This window comes from Centrocercus urophasianus, unplaced genomic scaffold, assembly GCF_019232065.1.
Source record: "Centrocercus urophasianus isolate 14NV4802_14NV808 unplaced genomic scaffold, USGS_Curo_1.0 seq_32, whole genome shotgun sequence".
NCBI classification, from domain to species: domain Eukaryota; kingdom Metazoa; phylum Chordata; class Aves; order Galliformes; family Phasianidae; genus Centrocercus; species Centrocercus urophasianus.
This window is the reverse complement of record NW_024884889.1, coordinates 529,133-550,122: the sequence shown is the minus strand read 5'-3', so window position 1 is coordinate 550,122 and position 20,990 is coordinate 529,133. Positions and strand designations below refer to the sequence as shown.

The following is a 20,990-nucleotide window of genomic DNA, read 5'->3' as shown; positions in this document are numbered from 1 at the left end:
GATGCAGCTCTTGAGATATGCTCTCCAACTGCATTCAGGAGTTCCTGAACAAAAATTAGGAATGACTCTGGAAGTATCACATAATTTTGAGATAAGTTGCTGACAGATTGGAAAAAAAAAAACAGAAAAATAAACAAAAAAGTCATTTTACATCTGGATGTGGATTAAACTATCAAGTATATTTAATTCTTTTTTCTTCTGTACCATAGATTGTATTCTCCCAAACACACAACCAGATTTGTAGCAAGCCTAAACTCTCAGCAGTTGTCACTGCAATACTTTAGGAACTGCAACTTTTTAAATGCTGCAGAAATCTGGCAGTTCCTGCAACTGTGGAGTCTCCAATAGAAATCAGTGAAGAATTAATGTTCCCCAGCACGTTTGCAGCAAGCTGCATGTGAAAGAGTGCAAAGCAGGAGAGCAGTGAGACATTCCTGCTAATTTTGGTGATTCTCATCACTCACAAATAAACAGGATACGTACTATTTTAAAAATACATTTCATTTGGGAAGAGTGATTTTACTAAGAAAACTCTAAACCACATGAAATTGGAATCATCCAAAATTTTGTAGAGAACTTATTTACCTATCATGTAAAACCATTTTATTACAACGAAGCATCAAGCCAGCAGTACTATTCAAGCATTTCCTTCCTTCTTCCCCAGGAAGGAAAAAGTAAGCCAGTGAGAAGGTATAAATCTTCCCTCCCTGAGATGGTACATAGTTATCTCTAGTCTCCAGTGCATTTTTTCACTGTTGTGTAAGCTGCTTATTCTGTAGGCTGGAAAGAAAACAGTTTAAGAAACATTTCAGTGAGACATCATCTCACGATGCTCCCACTTTAGATAAACACTGCACCAATTTTCCAGATCTCTGTCATTTGAAATACCTTGAGTTCCTAAAGCCCAACACCGCATGAGATTGTGCTGGAGGCGATTTCAGCATCTCCTATTTTGTACTCTGTTTATGTGAATGCAGTTCCCAACCTACTCTGGTCTGAGAGACATTAAACCATGTACTGCCTGTGTTTCTGGCTGTGCTTTTCAGGTATTTGCCCTGAGTAACTGTGAGCCACAGGTGAAGTGGATAAACAGAAACCTGCACTGCAGACAAAAAGCAAGTGGGTTGCTAACTAGTAACACTTCATTTTCCTAAATGCACATTACAGGGGCAGGCCTTAAGGAATTCTGCTTCCCTTTAAATGAATAAGATACACTAATGCTCTGCAGAACTCTTGGAACATGACAGACACGAGCCTTTCTGGAAACACCATGTCCTTCCTGAGCTCTGAGGGCTGTGGTAGCTCTCACAAGCCTGTCAGGTGCCTGCGGATGGTCACAGAACCAAGGAAAATGCAGCTCTGTCCTGGTCTGAGCAGCTTGGTGCTCTCCTTGTCTTAGGATTGTACCAATGTTTGCCACACAGCACTTACAGGCTTCTGCTAACTGACCAAACTCCCTCTATAGCATGCATCCATTGTGCTGGTGAGAACATAAGAGACCAAGACTTACAAACTGCTTATATCATCTTCTGTCACGAACACAAATATATATTGACAGATTCAACAGGGTCTTTAAAAATATATAGTTTTGCTCTCGACTAACCTTTACCAAAAGCTGAATCAGCTTCCTATCATCTTACCAGAACACAACTGACACACAAAGTGTGCTGGAATCACAGCTCATTTTACTAGTATTTCATTCCACGTTAGTTAAAACTAAATTCTGCAATGTGCTATTAATGTGCTGCTACTGATGGCTTAAATACAATCAATAAAACACAAAAATTAAACAATAGAAGTAATTTTGAGAAATTATTGCTGACTAGCTACAGGCATCGCTCGTTATCATGAATACACGCAGGAGGAGGGTTGGCTTTTGCACTGTTTATGTACCATTAGATTAATGACATCCTTCTTACTCTGTTACAACATCGTTAAAGCATGCAATTAGTAATAATGCTCAATCCTGTTTTTTATTCTTCGCATGAATGTTTAAGAGCAGTAGAAAGATGACAAAAAGAAAGCTAAAAGCATGTGAGTGCAGGCCAGCAATTGCACATGTCAGAAGTCCATTTATCAACGCAGAGTATTCTGCTGCATAAAATAATAAATTACTTTTTCCCAAGCATGGTTATTAGAAATGAAATACATGCAGAACACTGTAAAAAACTTTAAACATGATAATCTATGCTAAGACGAAATTATTCTTATGTAATGGAAATTTCAGTGGAAAAAATGACAGTTTTCAATTGGTTCTATGATGTTCTCTCGAATTGAGGATAATTAACAATTGAAGAAGTAACAGACAAGCCGAAGGCAAGGGAAGAGTAAGCTACCAAACATTTGTTTTCCTAAAGAGGAGATACTCCAGCAAACTTAAAAAATACTTCGCAAAGTTTTTTCCCACCATTTCCTTCCAATGATTAGCTGCATATTTTTTCTAAGAAATAGTAGCTTTGAAAAAAATGCTTTCAAAAGTAAACACATAAAATCACCTTAGTAGAAAATTAGAACATCACTCACTGAGACACTGAACAGTGTTCCGAAAAAAAAAGTTTGATAGATTTATCTACTTAAAATATGGAAGTATTTGCAGAATTCATAGTGTTTCACAAATGATTTAAGCTGCAGTAACTTTGTGTCTGCGAGAGCTGTCCAATTTTTAAGTTAGCTCCCAACATATACGAGGAGCATTTCAGGATAACAGTTTTTTAAATTCATTGCTACTGCTGTCTATATAAACAAGGGAACTTATAAAGAAGAAGAAGACTAAAGGAGAATAAAAAAAAAAAAAAAAAAAGGGAACCTTTACCCCCAAAATAGCAAAGCACGAAATAGGTGTTTTATCATAGGAAATAAGTAGACAAACAAAGGAAGCAGCCTGAATAGTGCAGTGAGTGCCAGTTAAACAGCAATTAAAAAAGAAAGAAGGGCACCACTAAAGTAACTTCCCTGCTTTCCTTGATCCCACATTAAAAGTGTTGGTGCCCCGTGCTAGATTTATATTTAAAACGCAATGGGTAGAGTGCTAATGCCAGAAAAATTTCTCCCACATTTTTTGGCCCTCCTCACTGTTTTACTTTCAGTTGCTCTGAAGTGTAACTACACCTACACTGAACCAAATCCTTTACAAGGCAGCATATCGTGTACTCCCTGACCTGTAATATCAAGTACTTGGGTGCCAGACTTAACAGCCCAAGCTTGCCATGTATGTACAGAGCATCACCAGGATTAGGCAAAGTCCGCAGGTGAGGTAGCTACCCATCCTCCAAGGTGCGTACTTAAATTCTTATCCTGGATATTCATATAATAGTACCTGTCATTTTACAGCAGGAACAGCTGGATTGTGTTCTCAGAAATCAAAGAGCTTTGTAGAAGATGTATCCAATGGCTAATTGCCCACTTAGCCACTTCTCACCTTGACAGAGCTTTTCCATCTCCAGTCCGTACACAGGGCTACCGTTGCAAAACTCACAAAACGAACGAAACCTCGGATTTCCTTTCTCGCACCACAAATTATGTTCAACATGATGCCTAACAGCATAGGCTTTCAAGCTCACTTGACTACAGACTATTTTGGATGGAGAGTCTAGACTCTTTTCCATAGTTCGTAGGAAAAAAAGATTTCGGAACAAGCAATTAACTGTTTTGGGCTATGTCACAGTGCGGTACAGATCATTAAGCTCTGCAACAAGACTATTTCTCTTTTAGCATTTGAAGCCAATGAAATACGGATAAAAAGTTTAAAATTTCTATTTTTGCTTTAAAAGATCATTTGACTTTTCCTCTCCATTGCAATGCATAATTCATTGAATAAACTTTATAATAAAAAATTACTAAAACTACTGCTCTATTCAAGGATTACAATTCAGATGGGGTTCATTTAGTTCCATTAGTTTTAACATCTGTGTTTCAATTTGCTGATTACTTCAAAAGTAGCTATTGAGGTAATACACTGCATCATTTACAAAGGAAATTGGATGCTTCATGCATATTTTGTAGTGCAATAGGAACAAAGTGGTAGCATTTGGATAAAGAAGCCCACTGTAATACCAGGTTTTGATACTGTCTGGGAAAAGATCTTTGACTTCTTATGAGCCAGCGGGGACTCCTTATTTCATCTGGCTAGGTATTGCCACACGGCTCAAGTCCAAATTTGGGAAGGGTTTGTACCACATCTGTGAGAAGTTATATGCATGGTAAAAGGATGCTTTTCTGTTTAACTAATTGCCACAAACCACTTGTGGAGAACAAACTTGCCCAGGAAGACTGATCACAGCATCGTAAAGATCTGCATATCCCTCTTTTCCTGTGGTATGGTCTGCACTGCTGCTTGGAGAGGGGACAGGACAGCCCAGCAGAGACCTTGCCCTGAGGGCCTACTTTTAGCCAATATTTGTTGGTGGTGTTCCTTTGACTTTGCTAGAGTTACGTCAGTTTATTTCATGGAAAGCTGCACGTCAATAAGAACATGACGTGTGGCACGGGCTGGTATTTGACAAAAGGCACTCATGATCAAATGCAAACAATTAAAAAGGGGACAGTGGCAGTTCTCACCACAGCATCCACTGGGCTGCAAAGCTGGGACTGTGCAACACCTGTGAGAGCTTTGTTTTCCAGATGCTTTTAATTGGTTTTATAATTCTCTGCTTCAGAGTGTCGCTCTCTGCCTAACTCATAATTTCCTAGAATTACTACGTTAGTCACAATGCTTTTATTCTTCTGGTGATTAATTTATTTTTTTATATTTAGATAGATCTTATTCAAAGCTATTCACATAGCTGAATTCCAAATGTTTTTACTATGTTAACTATAACAAGAGGTTAAAACAGAAAAAATCAGTTTTCAAACAGAAAGACAGAGACAGAGTCACAGAGCAGCCCTGTGCCTCGGAAATACCTTTACAGTGAGCACAGTATAAGCATGCAGCAGAGAATCAAAACTTTAACTTCATTATCATCTAATTTCAAGTTTTACCTTCGAATTAAGCTTAAATCGAGACTGAAATGAATTTTGTTATCCCAATTGTGCTGCACAGACAATGATTCTTTCTGACAGCAGAAAGAATGATTGCCTTTGGGACTGAAAACAGAATTCCAGGTACAACTGTCACAAAGCTATTTCAAAAAATATCAGCTTAGACTACAAATATCATTACAGACTGCTGTGCTGCGTGTTTGCTCTGCACCCTCTTACAAACACATACCTGCTGTCTGAAAGTGAGAAAAACTTCTGACTTTACTATATGTAAGCTTCATTATCTTCTCGGTGTTTCAGCACCAAGAACAATAGCTACATCACATCACAGTATGAAGAGACTCAATTTTCCCAGCACTTCTACTTCAGCCAAACCTTCATCTATAAACAAGCATTTGCATCTGAAGATGGTAAAGTTGTGGAGCCACACAACACAAAGTCTGTTAACTAAGTTTCAACTGCCTGACAAGGCATGCAAAGCAATCAGAAAGCACACGGACTGAAAAAATAGTTCTCAAAAACTTGTTTCTTGGATGCACTAGTATTTGAAAAGTTTCTAAGTCGTGTCTGAAATACACTAAGTTACATAATAACGCAGCAAATTGTGACAAAATCAAATGTACTGCTTTCTAGATTTTCTTTGAATGACTGTGGGTATGTGTTACATTTAGTACCACACAGACTGCCGTATTTAGGAAGCAAAACTCTGTCGCATGCAGCCCTAACTTAAGCACCACGAAAAGGTGATTTCAATCCTCTTCACCCAAAGAAACATACCCATTTTTAATCTACCTTGCCAAACTAGCATTAGCTAAGTGGGTCACCAGTTGAGAATATATTACAAACTGGAAAGAATAAGGCATTATAAAGTGTCACACATCCTTCAGGAAACAAACCTGCATTACATCTTTTTGGTTTTGAACTCCTAAACTAGACTGAAGAAATCTTAGAGGTATCCATCAACGCAAACAAGTAGCAACACAGAAGCAGGACAAAGCATATTCTAAGTGCATTCTGATTACAAGAAAAGGTGAAACAGCAAGCACTGAACATGTCAAAGACTTTAAAAACCTCCCAAATAAGTTTTGTAAAATGCTATAACCATTTTAATCAAAAGAGACTCTTCTAGAATTCCAGAATCAGTTTACGGATTGCTGAGACTGAATTGTTACGGTAGGTCTCCATTTTTAAATGCACTGTGATGCTATTTTGATCATTTCAAAGCAGCCAAAGACGCTTTTGACATAGAGTCAGTTTATCTGTGTTCAACGTAGCTGTCATTTTATTACATGAAGTAAACTTGGAAAACAGATCATGTCATTCTTGATTAACTGAAGCGCATTACAAGAGCAACAACAAACAAAAAAACCCAACCCTAAATCAACCCAGCCTAAAAGCTGATTTTCATTTCCTGTCTGACATGCATTATGATAAAAGCTGCACAACCACCTCTCATGGCTATTGGGTCATTCCCATCTTATATCTGTTGGAAGAAGAGAAGATGGCATGCTTCAAGCCGCTCAATAAACCTTTCCGTTGCTGACTACTTTGTATCCTGCACATGTTCCACTGTCAACAGTTACAAATGAGTTACAAATGCATTTAAATAAAAATCAACAACTTCAAACAGTCATTTTTGCAAATCACGTGTGAAGTAAAATATGGTTTGGACAGGAATGACATATATTGGACCTGCCACATTAGTCAAAACATAAACTGGTCCTCAGATGATCTTAGGACAAGATCTTTCTTGTAGATATGTGACCAGATTGCTTCTTAATCCATTCTTTTTAAAGAATCTATACAAGTTTCTTCACATCCGACTGCCGACTGGAGAGGGCTTGTGGCAGATCAGAAAATGTATTTAAAAACAAAACAAGGTGTAGGTCACCATTTTGCTCCTGGTACTATTTAAATGCTGCCTTTTTAGACACTATTGCTACAGAAGCAAAGGTCACATGTTGGAGCTTGGTGCTAGGGGAAGGATTGCAGCTGCCTTTGGGCAAGTTGACTGAGGTCAGCTTAAGTCAGAGAAGGGATAAGAAGCCTCAAAGCTTATTACATTCTCACCATTGTTAGGAACAGGCAGGTCTCACCAGTGTCTCACAGCCAAGTTGCAGAGACACTGTCAAGCAGGTAGGCTGTAGCATGAGTTTGAAGCTGCTTGTGAATCTGAAACCCTTAGGTTAAATGAGAGGAGAAGAAAGAGGAGATTCCTTATAAACGTGGAAAAGCTGCAGTTGGGCCCAAGTGCCTGTCAAACAAGAAAGTCTATAAACCATGAAAAAATACAAAAAAAAGAAAAACCCCAACCACTAACACTCCTAACAAGAGATAGAAATTGGATCCCGTACTCCTTCACTGCACAAACTGTATCATACAGCAAGCTTGATTTAGTCCTGCCTTTAATGGTATCTATATTCAAATTACAGATGTTGGTAATAATTCCCAAGTTACCAAAGTACTCTCACAGGCGCCATTTTCTCCAACAAATAAAAGAGACTACAAATAACTGATTTAAGAAAGAGTAGTGATACTCCTCAAATCACAATATTATGAAATCTTTTACAGAAGGACAAAGGAAGCTTTGGAGTACCACAGACAGGTGGATATACTTCCTGCCTCATTAACCGTAATCTAATTAGTGTGTTGGGTCCAACCCCCTAAATAGTTCTCCCCTTGTTTCACGGAGCACCCTCTGACCTCCCCCAGTCTTCCTATTCCGACACATCACAGTTGACATCTTATCTATAAAGAATGCAACTTCTCCTATTTGTCCCCCAAGTTTATCTCTGAATGATCCAGAACACAAAATAGCAATACAATGCTGCTAGCTCTGGTATTTGATCCTGCTTCGGCCAAGTAGTGAGAACATAATGGAAATATGAAATCTCTAGGTAAATATAGTCCAAATGGGAACTATCTTCTTTGGTCATTGCAGTGCAGTTATTGGGACGACTGCTGCAAGCGAACACTGAGAGACTTGCTGCTGCTAGGTCCTTCAGCACTGCTGTGACAGCAGCTTGTTCACAAAAGGGCACTCAGCAATTCATAGCTGCTACAGAAAGTAACAAGAAATCACCACTAAAATGCACTCCCAAACTGAGTATGGCTAAAGTTAAAGGAGTTAATGAATGAATGAATAAATAAATCACGTACAGGTGGGAGTGCTGGAGAAAAAGAAGCAGGAGTACAGCAAAGACCAAAGGAAAAAAAAAGCGGGAAGCTTATGGAAGACAACTGGAACAGAGATGCGGGACGAGGCAGATGATAATCTGAGTGGGGAATACTCCTAGAAAACTGAAGTCAGAAAAGGCATTAAGGGAATCTAAAATGAGAGTAAAAATATACCGAAATACATTTGTCAATTACTTTCTACATAAGCCAGATAGATCTGCACCCCGACACTGCATCACATTTCTCCCACAGAAGAACAGTTTTCTCTTACGAAGCATCCTTTCTCTAACAGCAGTTACTCACTGCTCTTTTCTGCATCTCCTCCAGCTTCTCCACAGTCTGCACTGGCTAGTGCTGCAGGAAGTTACCAGCTTCCCCTGTTCATATTATATATTATTTTGAGAAGAATGTAGTTTCAGAGATGAATAAATTCTTGAAGAGATTGAATTCATGATAATTTTAACCAGCTATTTTATGCTATTACTACCCGCTTATTCTCCTAATTTCCTGCTCCTTTCTTATCTGCATTTTAGGCTTGGCAGTGCTACTTTTCCTGAGAGCTTTAGCTGCACTTGGTCAAAGCCAGGGTAATTCAGCTGCAGCTCATGGAGATTAAACAGGTAATAAATATGCATGCAAGACTTCTCCTATGAAATCCCTCAATCCCTCTGAAAATCTTAACAGAAATGATATATAATAGGAAGGAAATCTATTTTCTGATTGCAGGTAATACCAAGTCTTTCATAGAACTTCTGAATAAGAAATAGCACATGCACTAAAGCACAGTACTAAATGAGAAAGCAAATTTTTTGGATATGGCTGTTTAGACTTCTTTTTTAATTCAAAGTTGAATCACCATGGTGTGCACCATAATTAATTATGCACTTTTTCCATCATCTGTGCTAAGTAAAATATTCTCTCAGAAGGAGGGCATAGCTCAATTCCTTACACTCTCATTTGGATCAGTATATGGTAAATACTAATATTGGCTAGGCAAGAGAACATTTACTCTGTCAACAACTCAGTGAAGGAAAAAAAAAGACAAATTAGAGCAGGACAACTCGGAGTAGGTCGAGTTTTGATTGGAATTCCATTAAATCTTTGGAGAAAGGCATCATGCACATGCTTAGTCAAGGGCCAAGGACTCCCACAAAGCATAAAAACAGACAGCCAAACATTTTCTTTCTCAGTGGAAAAATTCCTTTTTTTCCCCCCTATAACATACTGCAATTGATATATTGATATATTTTGCTAGTTGGTAGTTAAAATATACTTTCAGGTTCTGAGTCTTCCTGAAGTAAACCACCCCTCTGTACGTTACCAGTGAAGTAGATGCTTCTCAACCAACTACCTCTGGTGTCAAAATTTAGAGACAATTGTTTTTGGTATGGCCTTCTCTCCCTGGTCTGACCAGGAAATTCAATCATTTACTTCAGAAATTCTCATTTACTTACTACTGAAAGCTTTAGTGCATCAGTCTATTAGCCTGCGTTATATCCTTAAATGTTCCTTGAGAATTGTGGCAAAAGTTTTCAGTGTTTTCCCTCGAACACTTACTCAGTCCCCCATGATTAGCTCAATATTAACACAAGTTCTAGGGGAAGGGCACCTATAATTATTGTTATCATTCTGCTTTCCATTAAGATTATACTTTTATCCATTAGTTCATCTTGAACAATGAAATTCAAGCTCATAGTATCGTTTAAAGAAGAAAAAAACCTTTTTTCTGAGATGATCACTGGAATGAGATTGATATTCTGCACTAAGGCACCGAACGTATGAGACCTAACTACTTTTTAAGACCCATCTCAAGAATTTCAAATCACCTCCTCTTAAAAAGGAGTCGTTAAATTTTAACAGGTACATGTTTAGAGGATTCAATCTACGCTAAACGTGTCAAGGGTTAGGACACGACCTTTTGTTGCTCTCCCTTGCTAACAGTGACCATCGCAACAGGAAGCCAAGGCAATGAGGCAGGGCACTGTGTTTGCTGTTCTCTCTCGTTACCACAAACAGTATGCATGCACACAGGACAAGAAAGGTGATGACAGACACATACATTACACTGAGGAGCAAGGAGAAGGAAATAATGAAGTGACAGTGAAAATGAGAAAAGGAGTTGAGAAAGCTTCCACAAGAAAGTTCTTGAGACTCTGACTGGAGTGTTCATCAGAAACAGTGAAATCAGCATTGGGAAGCTAGCGAAATAGAGTACAGGAGAAATCCAACTTCTATAGTCAGTTAGAGAATATTCCCGTGCAAAATGCGGACTTGTACATCTAGCTCCAGTCTTTGAAATACACTGCAAAACCAACCACCAATTTTACTTAATTTGCCCATTAGGAGCCTGAACATCAACGAGATCTTTCCTGAGCCTGTTATGGTGTGAATAAGTGCATTTTTTTTTTTCCTCTCTTTTCCATTTTTTTTTTATGTCTTCAAGACTAGATAATTATTTTAAAGACACGTTACTAGTAAGAATTTTTTGAAGATCTTCTATTAGAAAGCTTTAGAATACATCCCATTCAAGCTACAGTTTGATATTCTGAAATAGTTGCCTGCAATTCCCTTCCCTCTTCCAGAAAGATGTTCAAGAATAGACCTTCATTCTAAATAAGTCCTAGATGATGCCAATTGCTTTGATTTTTTGTATCTTGTTGCCTTCTCACTCCATTATATTTTCTTTCCTGTTACATGCAACGCACACTGTTGGCTATTAAAAACAAATAGCAATTTGGTTTTAGAAAAGAACATTGTTAGTTGACCCTAGGCAGACTGGACTGAGCTGTTAATTAATACATTTCAATACATTGGATAGTGTAAATCTTTCCATTTGTAGTTTGTACCTCATAATAAAAAGTTATAATGCTCAGGAACCACAGATCTGTGGGAAAACCTTTAAAGGAGAGCTTGGCTTAGAACAAAAAAATCGTTTACAAGACTTAAGACTTTCAGAGAAAAACAATAAATAAGGACGGGGAATATCTGATACGTACTGAAAGAAAAAAGTTAGAGAACACATGCTTTCTCTTCTGTGTTCCATCTACTGCTACAAACTCACAGGGATAAAGTGAAGGCTAGGAAACAATAGAAAAGTCAAGAAATACCTGCATATGGATGCCTGCCTCTCACTCTGTCACTCTGCTCCTGATTCCTAGGCTGTAGGAATCACAACACTGTACTGTTTGGCATTGGCCTTTCCATTGGAGAGGTCCTTCAGATTGAACTTCCATCTAAATCATCTCTGGGTGATTAAAGAGCTACAACTACAGTATTAAAACCATCCCTTCTCAACTTACACATCTTTAAGACGATCTTCAAAAAAAGATGCCTTCAATCATCTGTTTGAGAAGAAGCAATTTGCTACATAGTTAGGCCAACAGAATTCCATTCCTTGTTGCCCATACCATTCATTTTTTCATTTGCATTTGAGTCAGATTTTTTGATAGGCCATTTATCTGAAATCATCTGAAATATCCTTGACTGGTGTTTCAGATAAAAACCACGTCTTACATTGAGAGAAACTTAGTATTCAGTGTCTGGACTATCTGACAGGTATTGTGCTTTACTAAGAACCTCAGAATCTTCTCGTTTTTGAACGTGTTTCCAATAAAGCCTCAAAAGGATGACAAGACTGAAAGCCTGGCAATTTCACTGTGCACAGTGGATTTGTCAATTCATTTGCCAATTTTTGAGGCTTTATTGGAAACACGTTCAAAAACCAGAAGATTCTGAGGTTATGTACTACCCAAGGACTCCAAAAGAGGCTCTGTCACTGAAACATTAAAATTTAATAGGTTCAGAAAATAAAACTGAAAGAGTTTTACAAAACTGCTTTTATAGAGTGCTGCCCACCAGCATTCAACTTTCTTTAAGCAGTGTCCAGCTTTGAGGAATAAAAGCACTCAGGTAAATCAATTTTGCCTCTTTGCCCTGTCTTGGAATACAGTTGATGGTGAATGATAAGGCACATCCATGCACTGGCAAACACAGAAGTATGGAAACAATACTGACAGCAAAAAACTGTGATTTGAAAGTAGCAGTAATATTGAAAAATTATTTCAATATTATGAGAATTATACAAGCACTTGATAAAGATTGACTGCATTGATTCTCCTCACTCTGTACTACAAATGTCAAAAAGATCAATGCAATTCACAAACATCTACCAAATAAACTAGAGGATGCAGAAATATTTAAGGAATAGTCACTCTTGCTTTTACAGACACAGTAACTGCAGCATCGTAATGGCTAGAATTGCACCCAGAAGGCAAAGCTACACTCTAAATATTGATAGAGCTTCAATGTCTAGCATGACTTCAAATTTTTCATAAGCTGAAGGGACAACTAACGGAAGGATTTTTGCACAGCTTTAAACTTAGTACTGTTATCGGTGTAAAGATACTAAATATGCTAATGAATTAATTCGCTACAGAACAGATTAATAGCTACTGGCTCTGTTTTTGAAAAAAGCATCACACAATGTACACAAAGAACAACATCTGAAATCGCTTCTGATTTACTCAAGATTTGAAGGCATGCAGGTACACTACCAAAGCCAAAAGACACCAGCACATGAGTCCAGCATCACACAGCTTCCCTGATGTCATGAGCACACAAGCCCATAGGTCCATCCTTGCCTTTTTACAATAGCTACCAAAGCTGCAACAGCAGTGGCAGGAAAAAGAAAAGCTTTACAGATACATAGGGAACCTTTCTGATTTTTTCTAGCTCAAACTCATGGCTGCTTTTGAATCTCCATCTGCTTTTACAACACTCTGTTTCACAATACTCTATCTCCCACTGTCAATCCTTGAAAGAAGCCTTTCAAAGATCAATCCAGCCTGTTAGAATTCTGGATGCTAAAACTGAATTTTTCTTGTCTTCTTGTTCTTTTGAAAGGCTTAAAAGTGATTTGCAGCAATCAAGCATAAAGGAGTTTGTTTGACAAGGTTTAACACAGTTATCTAGAGGTGATTCATTGGGGAAAACTGCATAAATTATAAATTAAAAGGTGACCAGAGCATTTTCCCTCTCTTCTGAAAACAAAATGCATTCTTCTAGATGTGAAAATCAATCTAAAAGCTCCTAACAAGTAGTCAATAAAAGGCCTAAAAACGTGCAATTTTAACTAACACTCTGTAAAAGTAATCATAAGAAAGGATGAAAAGGCAAGCGTTACAACAAGTGACAAACAATCTGTTGACCTTATTCACACAAACCCCAGAAATACAGCTGTGAAAGTTTCCTCAAATAAAATTCTGGAGACTTGTCTGAAATGCCATTATAGATCTTTGCGTGGAAATTACGTCTTTTTCTCTCTCCCTTTTGCCATACTGTTCTTTCCTTCCCATTTTGCTCTCTCAAATTGTGTTTCCCTGCAATTCGCCTTTGTTCAACTCCCTTCAGCAAGAGAGCACAGCCAGAGGGACCTTGCTGAGTCTCTGGCCAGCGCAGAGGGAGAAATTGAAAAAAAGACAGTGCAGCTTCTGGAGCTGCGCCACCAGCTCCTCTGGCAACAGAGGGTCAGTGGTAAAGCAGGAGGAGCCCTGCTGAAGGTATAACAACTTACTGCATTCCTTACACATTCGTAAAAAAAAAACAACAAAATCAAGGGTTGTGTGCATAGTGCAACGCAGATACAAACCAGCAGAAACAGCAGACTTGTGTTCCTGATGGTACAGGCTAAATATATATGCTACTGCTGCTACTTTGAAGGACCTTGCTTTAAATCCCAGACAATCCTAGCACCCAAGGCAATGTTATTGCCTTTGAATAAAAGCAACAAAAGGCAACTACTTCATTTCAAGGGCGTTGGAAATTCATTTGCCAGATATTATCAGGAAAAAGCTTTTATCTACTTAAAACTACAGGAAAAACAAAATTCACATTTATGATGTTGCTTCAGCCTCATATATCCATCTGCTCATTTACTTGATAAGTCTTCTGCAGGCTTCCTGGCTTCTCACCATTCTTTTGTGATGCTAATTTACTGTTACCTGCCTGTATAACTAATGTATTGATCATCGCAGTTTTCAAATCACTCATGTAATACAGAAGCATGTAAAGTCCCTTGCATTTCAGTCTGCAAAATCCTTCTACACTTCACTTCTACATGAACAAATTGGTTTGTCAAATGTCTGGGTTTTTTTCTCCCTTTTTTTTTAAAAAAAAATATTTTTTTATTTTTATTTTTATTTTTTTTTTTAAATCAGATCCATATCGGCTAAGTTTTTCCAGTCTATCTTTCAGTGGTGGTCTACATGGTCTACATAATAATTTATGGTCTACATAATAATTTCACATAACTAATTTGCTTGTATCTGACAATCTACTCAAACATTCTATCATACGTATCGGAGACATTTTAAAAAAACATTTGAAATGCCAACACAAATGGAACTTAACACAGAAAACTCAAATTTTTCATTCATGATAAAACATGCAGTTATGAAAAGCTACACACAGGAGTCATTCACTCACTGAAGTACTGCAGAGACTAAGGGACATATGCAAGATAATGATACATACAAAATGATACCTCCGTTAAATACATCACACTGCACTAGCAACTTGCAAACCAACTATACTTTTACGCCTTTTCAGCACTCTGCTCAATTATTTGATATAAAATTATGGGTTTTTTCTCCTTTAGAAAATTTACCTTTGCTAAAATACAAATGACCTTGCCTGTGTAATGTACAGATTAACCTCAACTTTAAACTCCTAATCTGAAAACCAAATTCTGAAGTCAGGAATGTTCAATTACAGTCATAAACACAATTGTTACTTAGACACAAAATCCAACACGCAGTCACATTGTGTGTTTCACAGAAGTGCAAGAGAAAATTCAATTACTTCTTCGCAGGCTGACCAGAATATTTACTATTAGTCTTGTAGGGATGTTTGTTGGATAGGACTGGAGTAAACTCTTACAGAATATACAGTGCAACACTCATTAATGCCAGTAATGAAACAGTTTCTTTAGAGAAGATAGCACAAGGATTCAATCTGTGATCGAAGCTTGCTTGCTTGGTGGTTTTCTTTTTTTTTTTTTTCAGTTACAAGATTCAGATGAACAAAAATCTTTACATCTTTTGATTAGTCATTCCTCACCACATCAGTATTAATTGCATCTCTGCCATTTAGAATGAAACAAACATGGAGTTTTTGTTTGCTTTCCACAACAAAGATTTTTATCAGATGTTATTGGCAACCACCACCAATCAAAAACTGCATTTTTTCTTTTATTTTTAATAACATGACATAATAAGAACTGCCATCTCTAACAAAAGCTTAGTTTTCCCAGTTTTCCTAAATTTTATACAAATGTTTTAGTGAGCACGTAAACATTTCAGAAATATTCTAAAAACAAAAAATAACTCTTTTTTTGTATACAGTCATAGAACACTGTTAAAATTTTAAGCTTCATGAAAGCCTAAGGCTTTGTTAAAATGATGGCTTTTTTCCCTGGTCAAATTGTTCAGTCAGTGGAGTGGCACTCTGCAGAGTTTCACATATAAATCTCAGAAACTGTTCATTAGTGCTAAAATACAGTCCTTGCATGCAGAAGTGAATCATAGCTGGCACAGTGCTAAATCAGGAGTGGGGCCTATCATGCATTTGCAACTGGCTTTGGCCAATTTTGCAGTTCCTGGTTCAGCTCAGCTCAAAAAGCAGGGGATATGCAATAATCTTCACATACCTTCTCATACAATCCAGTGCTCGAATAAAGAAGTCTTTGTGAAGCTGATGCTCATCCCTCAAGATGGAGCACTGCTCCAATGTCACTGACATGGATGTCCGGTCTTTGGCACTTTTGCAACAGGTGAAGCGGACTCCATTCAGCTTACGGCAAATCTGAAACACACGCAGATGTCAGAGGGCTGCTGTTTTCACACTTCATTCTCTGCACCTTAGCAGACATGGAAAATCCCACACTTTACAATCAATTACATTAGGAGAATAAGGCAAGGCTATAAATCATTTAGGCCCAAGCCCAACCAACTTTTCAGCTTGGCTACAGAGTGTTTACTTGGCATCAGGACGAAACTGGATCTTCAGCTCCAAAACTTCTGAATCTTCAGAACCTCACTTCAGAAAAGCACATTTTATTCACAGTAATGGCATTCCCAGAAATTCTATTGAAAACAATGACCCAGACAACACTTACGTGGTCTTTAGGGTCTCTGTACCATTACGGCGAGGGACATCTCAGAAGTTGAGCCCAGGGAATTAACTGAGCCCAACTTTGAACCCTAAGAAGTACACGTTAGTAAAGCAGAATCTATGAGTGTTTCTTCCCTTCTACACATCCAAATTTTAGAACTTACATCTATTAGCTATGTGGGAAGTGGCACCGGGATTTAAATTAAGTATTAAAAGACAATTATTATTTTGAGAAAGTATCAAGTAGGGTTGATAACGCTGTGAAGAAGATAACTGCTTAACTGAGAAGATTAATTCTCTTTATACTTCCTTCTTTTGAAGTTCATGAGTCATAGTGACTATTTGAAGCGAATGAGTCATTAGCAAAAAGCAGGTAATTACTCTGGATGGGCGATGACCTCCGGTGCAGAGATGGAAGACTAAGTCCCAAATCTGAGCTGACAGCATCTGACTGAAGTGCTGGCAACAGAGTCAGTTTTGAACTGAGAAGTCTTTCAGGGAAAACAAGCAAATGGGTAACCACAAATGGGAGGGCTTATTTTGCCTATTAATTCAGTAGAAATGGCTCAATCATGTTAAAGTGGTTTAAATGGAAATCAATCCATTACATTCAGTAATAAAAAAAAAATCCTTAGCTTATGCTCTAAGAGAAATCTAGGTTAACCTGGTAAGCTGGCACAAATAAATCCTCAGAAATAACTCAGTTCACTAAGCAGGAACAGCAAAAGAAAATAATTAAAATGGGCAAACAGTGATCAGATGGCCAAGAAATCTAGCAAGGTATGAAACCTGATCTATGGTAACATCATAATATCTGAATCAACAACAGCTTACAGTACGTGTCCAGCTTGACTTTTATCCTCACTTTTGCTCAATTGATTCCCAAACTATATTGGTGATATAGGACAGGTATATTTCTTCTAAACGACCTCTAAGCAGTGTTCCAAAGAAACTTAAATTTAAATGATTAGGACTGTGCTTAATTTTTAAAGAGGATGCAAACCAATGAAAAAGCACATAAAACAGCGGGGAGTAAAACGAGGAAAAATCCATATTCCAATTATTTCCTCCTGAAATAAAACAGAAGATTAAGGGTCCAGCTTAGGAAGTAAAAACACACCACATTTAAATGTCTTCTGCTACGTTTATTTAGAATAAGAAATATTCGTGATATCAGTTCCTAGATTTTATTTTTTTTTTAAGCAGATGTGTTCTCACAAGACTACTTGCAGGTGCAGTTACAGATACGCGTATCCACGTAGAATCTCATTTATCTACTGTTGTAACAGTCATGTCCTTACAGCTGAGAATCTGTTCTTCCACCACACTGTGATACAGTACAGCAGTGCGTATAGAAGAGGGTCCAGAAACACCCATTTCAGAAGCTTACAGTAAAGTAGCTTGGGAAAAATATAATATTCTGAAGGGAAAAAAAATTGAAACTTTTATTTTAAATGTCCTAAGAACTTCTTTTTGCCCACGACATGATTTTCAAGAAATCCTGCATAGATAGTAGAAGACAACTTTCTGTATCCAAAGATTAAGTAAATTCTATCATCCTCTTTGTAGCTGACTTCACATTATTCTGTACAGATCAATCTTATCTTTGCAAAGCAACGTTTCCTAGTAATTGCAGAAAAGATAGTGGAAAAGAAAGCTTACATTTTTACTTACAAAAGATTCATACTTCAATACTATGTGATAATACTTATTATCCAACATGAAAATTTTATTAGCAATATAAAAAATAATGCTGGTATTATTAACAAAAACATAATTAATATTCTTCGGACTCCTTGTGTTAATGAGAAGTCGTGCAAAATTTTATTAATGTTTTACATCAAATATTTATCTATCTTAAAGGGCATATGCATTTGAAAGCTCCCCAAAACACAAGGTCTTTTCACTTTCAATAGATAGCAAAGGCTCAAGACTCTGCCAGCAAGGGTACATTTCTGCATTTAAGGCAATTATCTAATTGATTTTCACGCTTTCCTTAAGTCTGAGCTCTTTATAAACACTTATCTGCTTGAGTTTGTTTTTAACCTGCACGTACAAAATGTACGTTGGAGAAGAGAAAGTTGAGATGGAATTTCTAAACTGTGTAAATATCTTAAGTGTGGGGGTTAAGAGAATGGGGCCAGGCTATTCTTGCCCATGCCCAGCAACAGAACGAGGCACCAACTGGAAAGCAAAAACCTCCCTCAACTTGCTGACCACACTTCTTTTGATGCAGCCCAGGATAGGGTTGGCTTTCTGGCCTGATGATATGCTGCTAGCTCACGTCCAGCTTGCCATCCACCAGTACTTGCAGGTCTTTATCAGCAGGGCTGCTCTCAACCCTTTCATCCCCCTGCTTATATTAGTAATGGGGTTTGCCTAGACCCACGTGCAAGACCTTGCATTTGGATTTGCTGAACCTCATGAGGTTCACCTGGGCTTACTGATTAGCCTACCTGGATGGCATCCAGTCTCTCCTGTATGTTGGCTGCACCCCTCAGCTTGGTGTCATCAGCAAACTCACTGAGGGTGCACTCAATCCCACTGTCAATGTGACTGATCAAGACAGTAAGGAGCACCCAGTTCCAGCCCTGACTCTTGGGGGACACCATTCACCACTGCTCTCCATCTAGATATGGAGCCATTGACCACCACTCAATCCTACAACCAGTTCTTCATTCACTGAACAGTCCACCCACCAAATCCATAACTTTCCAGTGTGGAGAGAAGGATATGTTGTGCAGTACCATGTTAAAGGCCAGCAATGCTTCTCACTGAGAAAAATACAAATTCCTCAACTGGAGCGAAACAGCCCCATGCAGCTGCACAGGCGAGGGGCTGCCTGACTAGGAGAAGCTGTGCAGGAAAGAACCTGGGAGATGCCAGCAACGTGACCAAAATCACTTCTGTCTTTGAACTCAGGCTAATTCTTTCAGTTAAAAGACAGAAAGAATCTGTCTGTAATGTAAATGCAAGAAGAAGAGAGATAATAATAAATGGGATGTGAGATCAACAGAACAGAACAGTTAGAGAACCATTATAGCTACCTAGTTTAACTGAGTTTTCCATCCAGGCTCTTGAAATCCATTTCACTTACCAAAAAGCATATGAAAATTAATATATCATGTGAATATATTTGAAAAAGAAAAATATCTGAGAAAAAAAAAAAAAAAAAAAAAAAAAAAAATCTCACCGTCGCAGCCAGCCACATGATTTCTACATTCTTCCTCTTTTTGGCCTGGATATTTTGATGAAGATTTTCTAGTAATCCTTTTAAATCATTTTGCTCTTGAAAATGTGGTAGACCTGAAAAAAATTAACAACAAAAAAAGCAGCTTAAGTTTGATCATCATGGCAAAATGGCAAGGTTGATGGCAGTGTTGTGCTAACTAAATGAAATGATTTTTGAGGAGGTCTATCATTTACAGCTTTTTTTTTGAGAAAGTAGGATGGAAGAAACTGGCTAAATCCTTAGAGAATTAAAAAAATCTTTTCCTGTGTATTAGGTTGTCCTACCTAAGGGCTTCACACTGGAAAATTAAAATAACTCCAACTTCCATCTTATAAATAGCAGGACTCAAATATTTGTTGTAGTTCGGTTCATCAGCCACTACAAACATTCATGGGAAATGAGCAGAGAAATAAAGGGAATGGTATTTACAGCTGCTTTGATGTGATGATTATTTTGGGGTCAAAATATTTACTGTTGTTTTCAAAAGGATGAATTTCATTTTGTTTTTTTAAATGATGCTTTACTTTCTAAAGTAACAAATGTACAGGCAGTTTAACCAACATTAAACATCCCCCAAAATGTTACTGAGGATATTCAACAGCCTATAGGGAAATGAACTTCGATTTTCAAGTACAAAACAATTTCAGGCTTACTTTATATCTGAAGTCTTACCTACTTGCCCTGGCTGTGATAGAAAGACTGAAATTTTATTAACTGTACACACCCAGAGGGAATTCAGAAGTGGACAATTCAATTTCCTCTTTAATTTTGTGAACACAAAAGGATTTTTCATCTTACCATTATCTTAATTAGTTTTGAAAACAACCAAAACCTGTTTTTCTAAATTATTTTTCTTCTGATAGGGAAGCGGGAAAAAAACATCTCCAAAGTCTTAAAAACAGCTGAAATAAGATTTGAACTAAATCTATTAAAACAGCAGTTTTTTCTGCAAATAGATACACTGATTTTTTTTTTTTTTCCTCCATCAAGAAAAAAAAAAAAAAAAAAGGATGATCCATCCAAGAGGAAAAAGCAAAACAAAATAAAACCCCTATACTTCCTATTCAACTTCAGAGTATAAATGATGTCACTACAGTAATGTATGTCAAAATCCATTCTCCTAAGCTGTTCACAGCTGGAAGGATATCTCTTATCATCTGGCTTTTACTTTTTATCTCTAATAAATTCCAGACCTCTTTACCTGTGATTCTTAGTCAGAGATAATTTAAATATAAACACAAACATGTTCTAGAACAGCTACATTTTCTTATTCATATTGCCTAACATCCCACCTCCCTACCACACTCCCACTCCGCCCCCCCCCAAACATTAAAAAACAGTAACGACAACAACAACACACCACACAGGAAAAATACATTAAAATCTGCTTTGTGAGTATCTTACTGAGGATTGTGTGACCTGAGCATTAGAATTC

General features: G+C 37.6%; 1 protein-coding gene across 6 annotated transcripts in view; it reads right to left on the bottom strand.

The window, feature by feature from the left end:
- INPP4B (inositol polyphosphate-4-phosphatase type II B) overlaps positions 1-20,990 on the bottom strand; it is a 270,565-nt gene that overhangs the window by 15,309 nt on the left and 234,266 nt on the right. For all 6 annotated transcript variants that reach the window (XM_042829798.1, XM_042829801.1, XM_042829802.1 and 3 more), the window contains 2 exons: positions 19,517-19,629; positions 15,860-16,014 (listed from right to left, as the gene is read on the bottom strand). In XM_042829798.1, the coding sequence (XP_042685732.1) occupies positions 15,860-16,014; positions 19,517-19,629 (268 nt within the window). The remainder of the gene's footprint in view (positions 1-15,859; positions 16,015-19,516; positions 19,630-20,990) is intronic.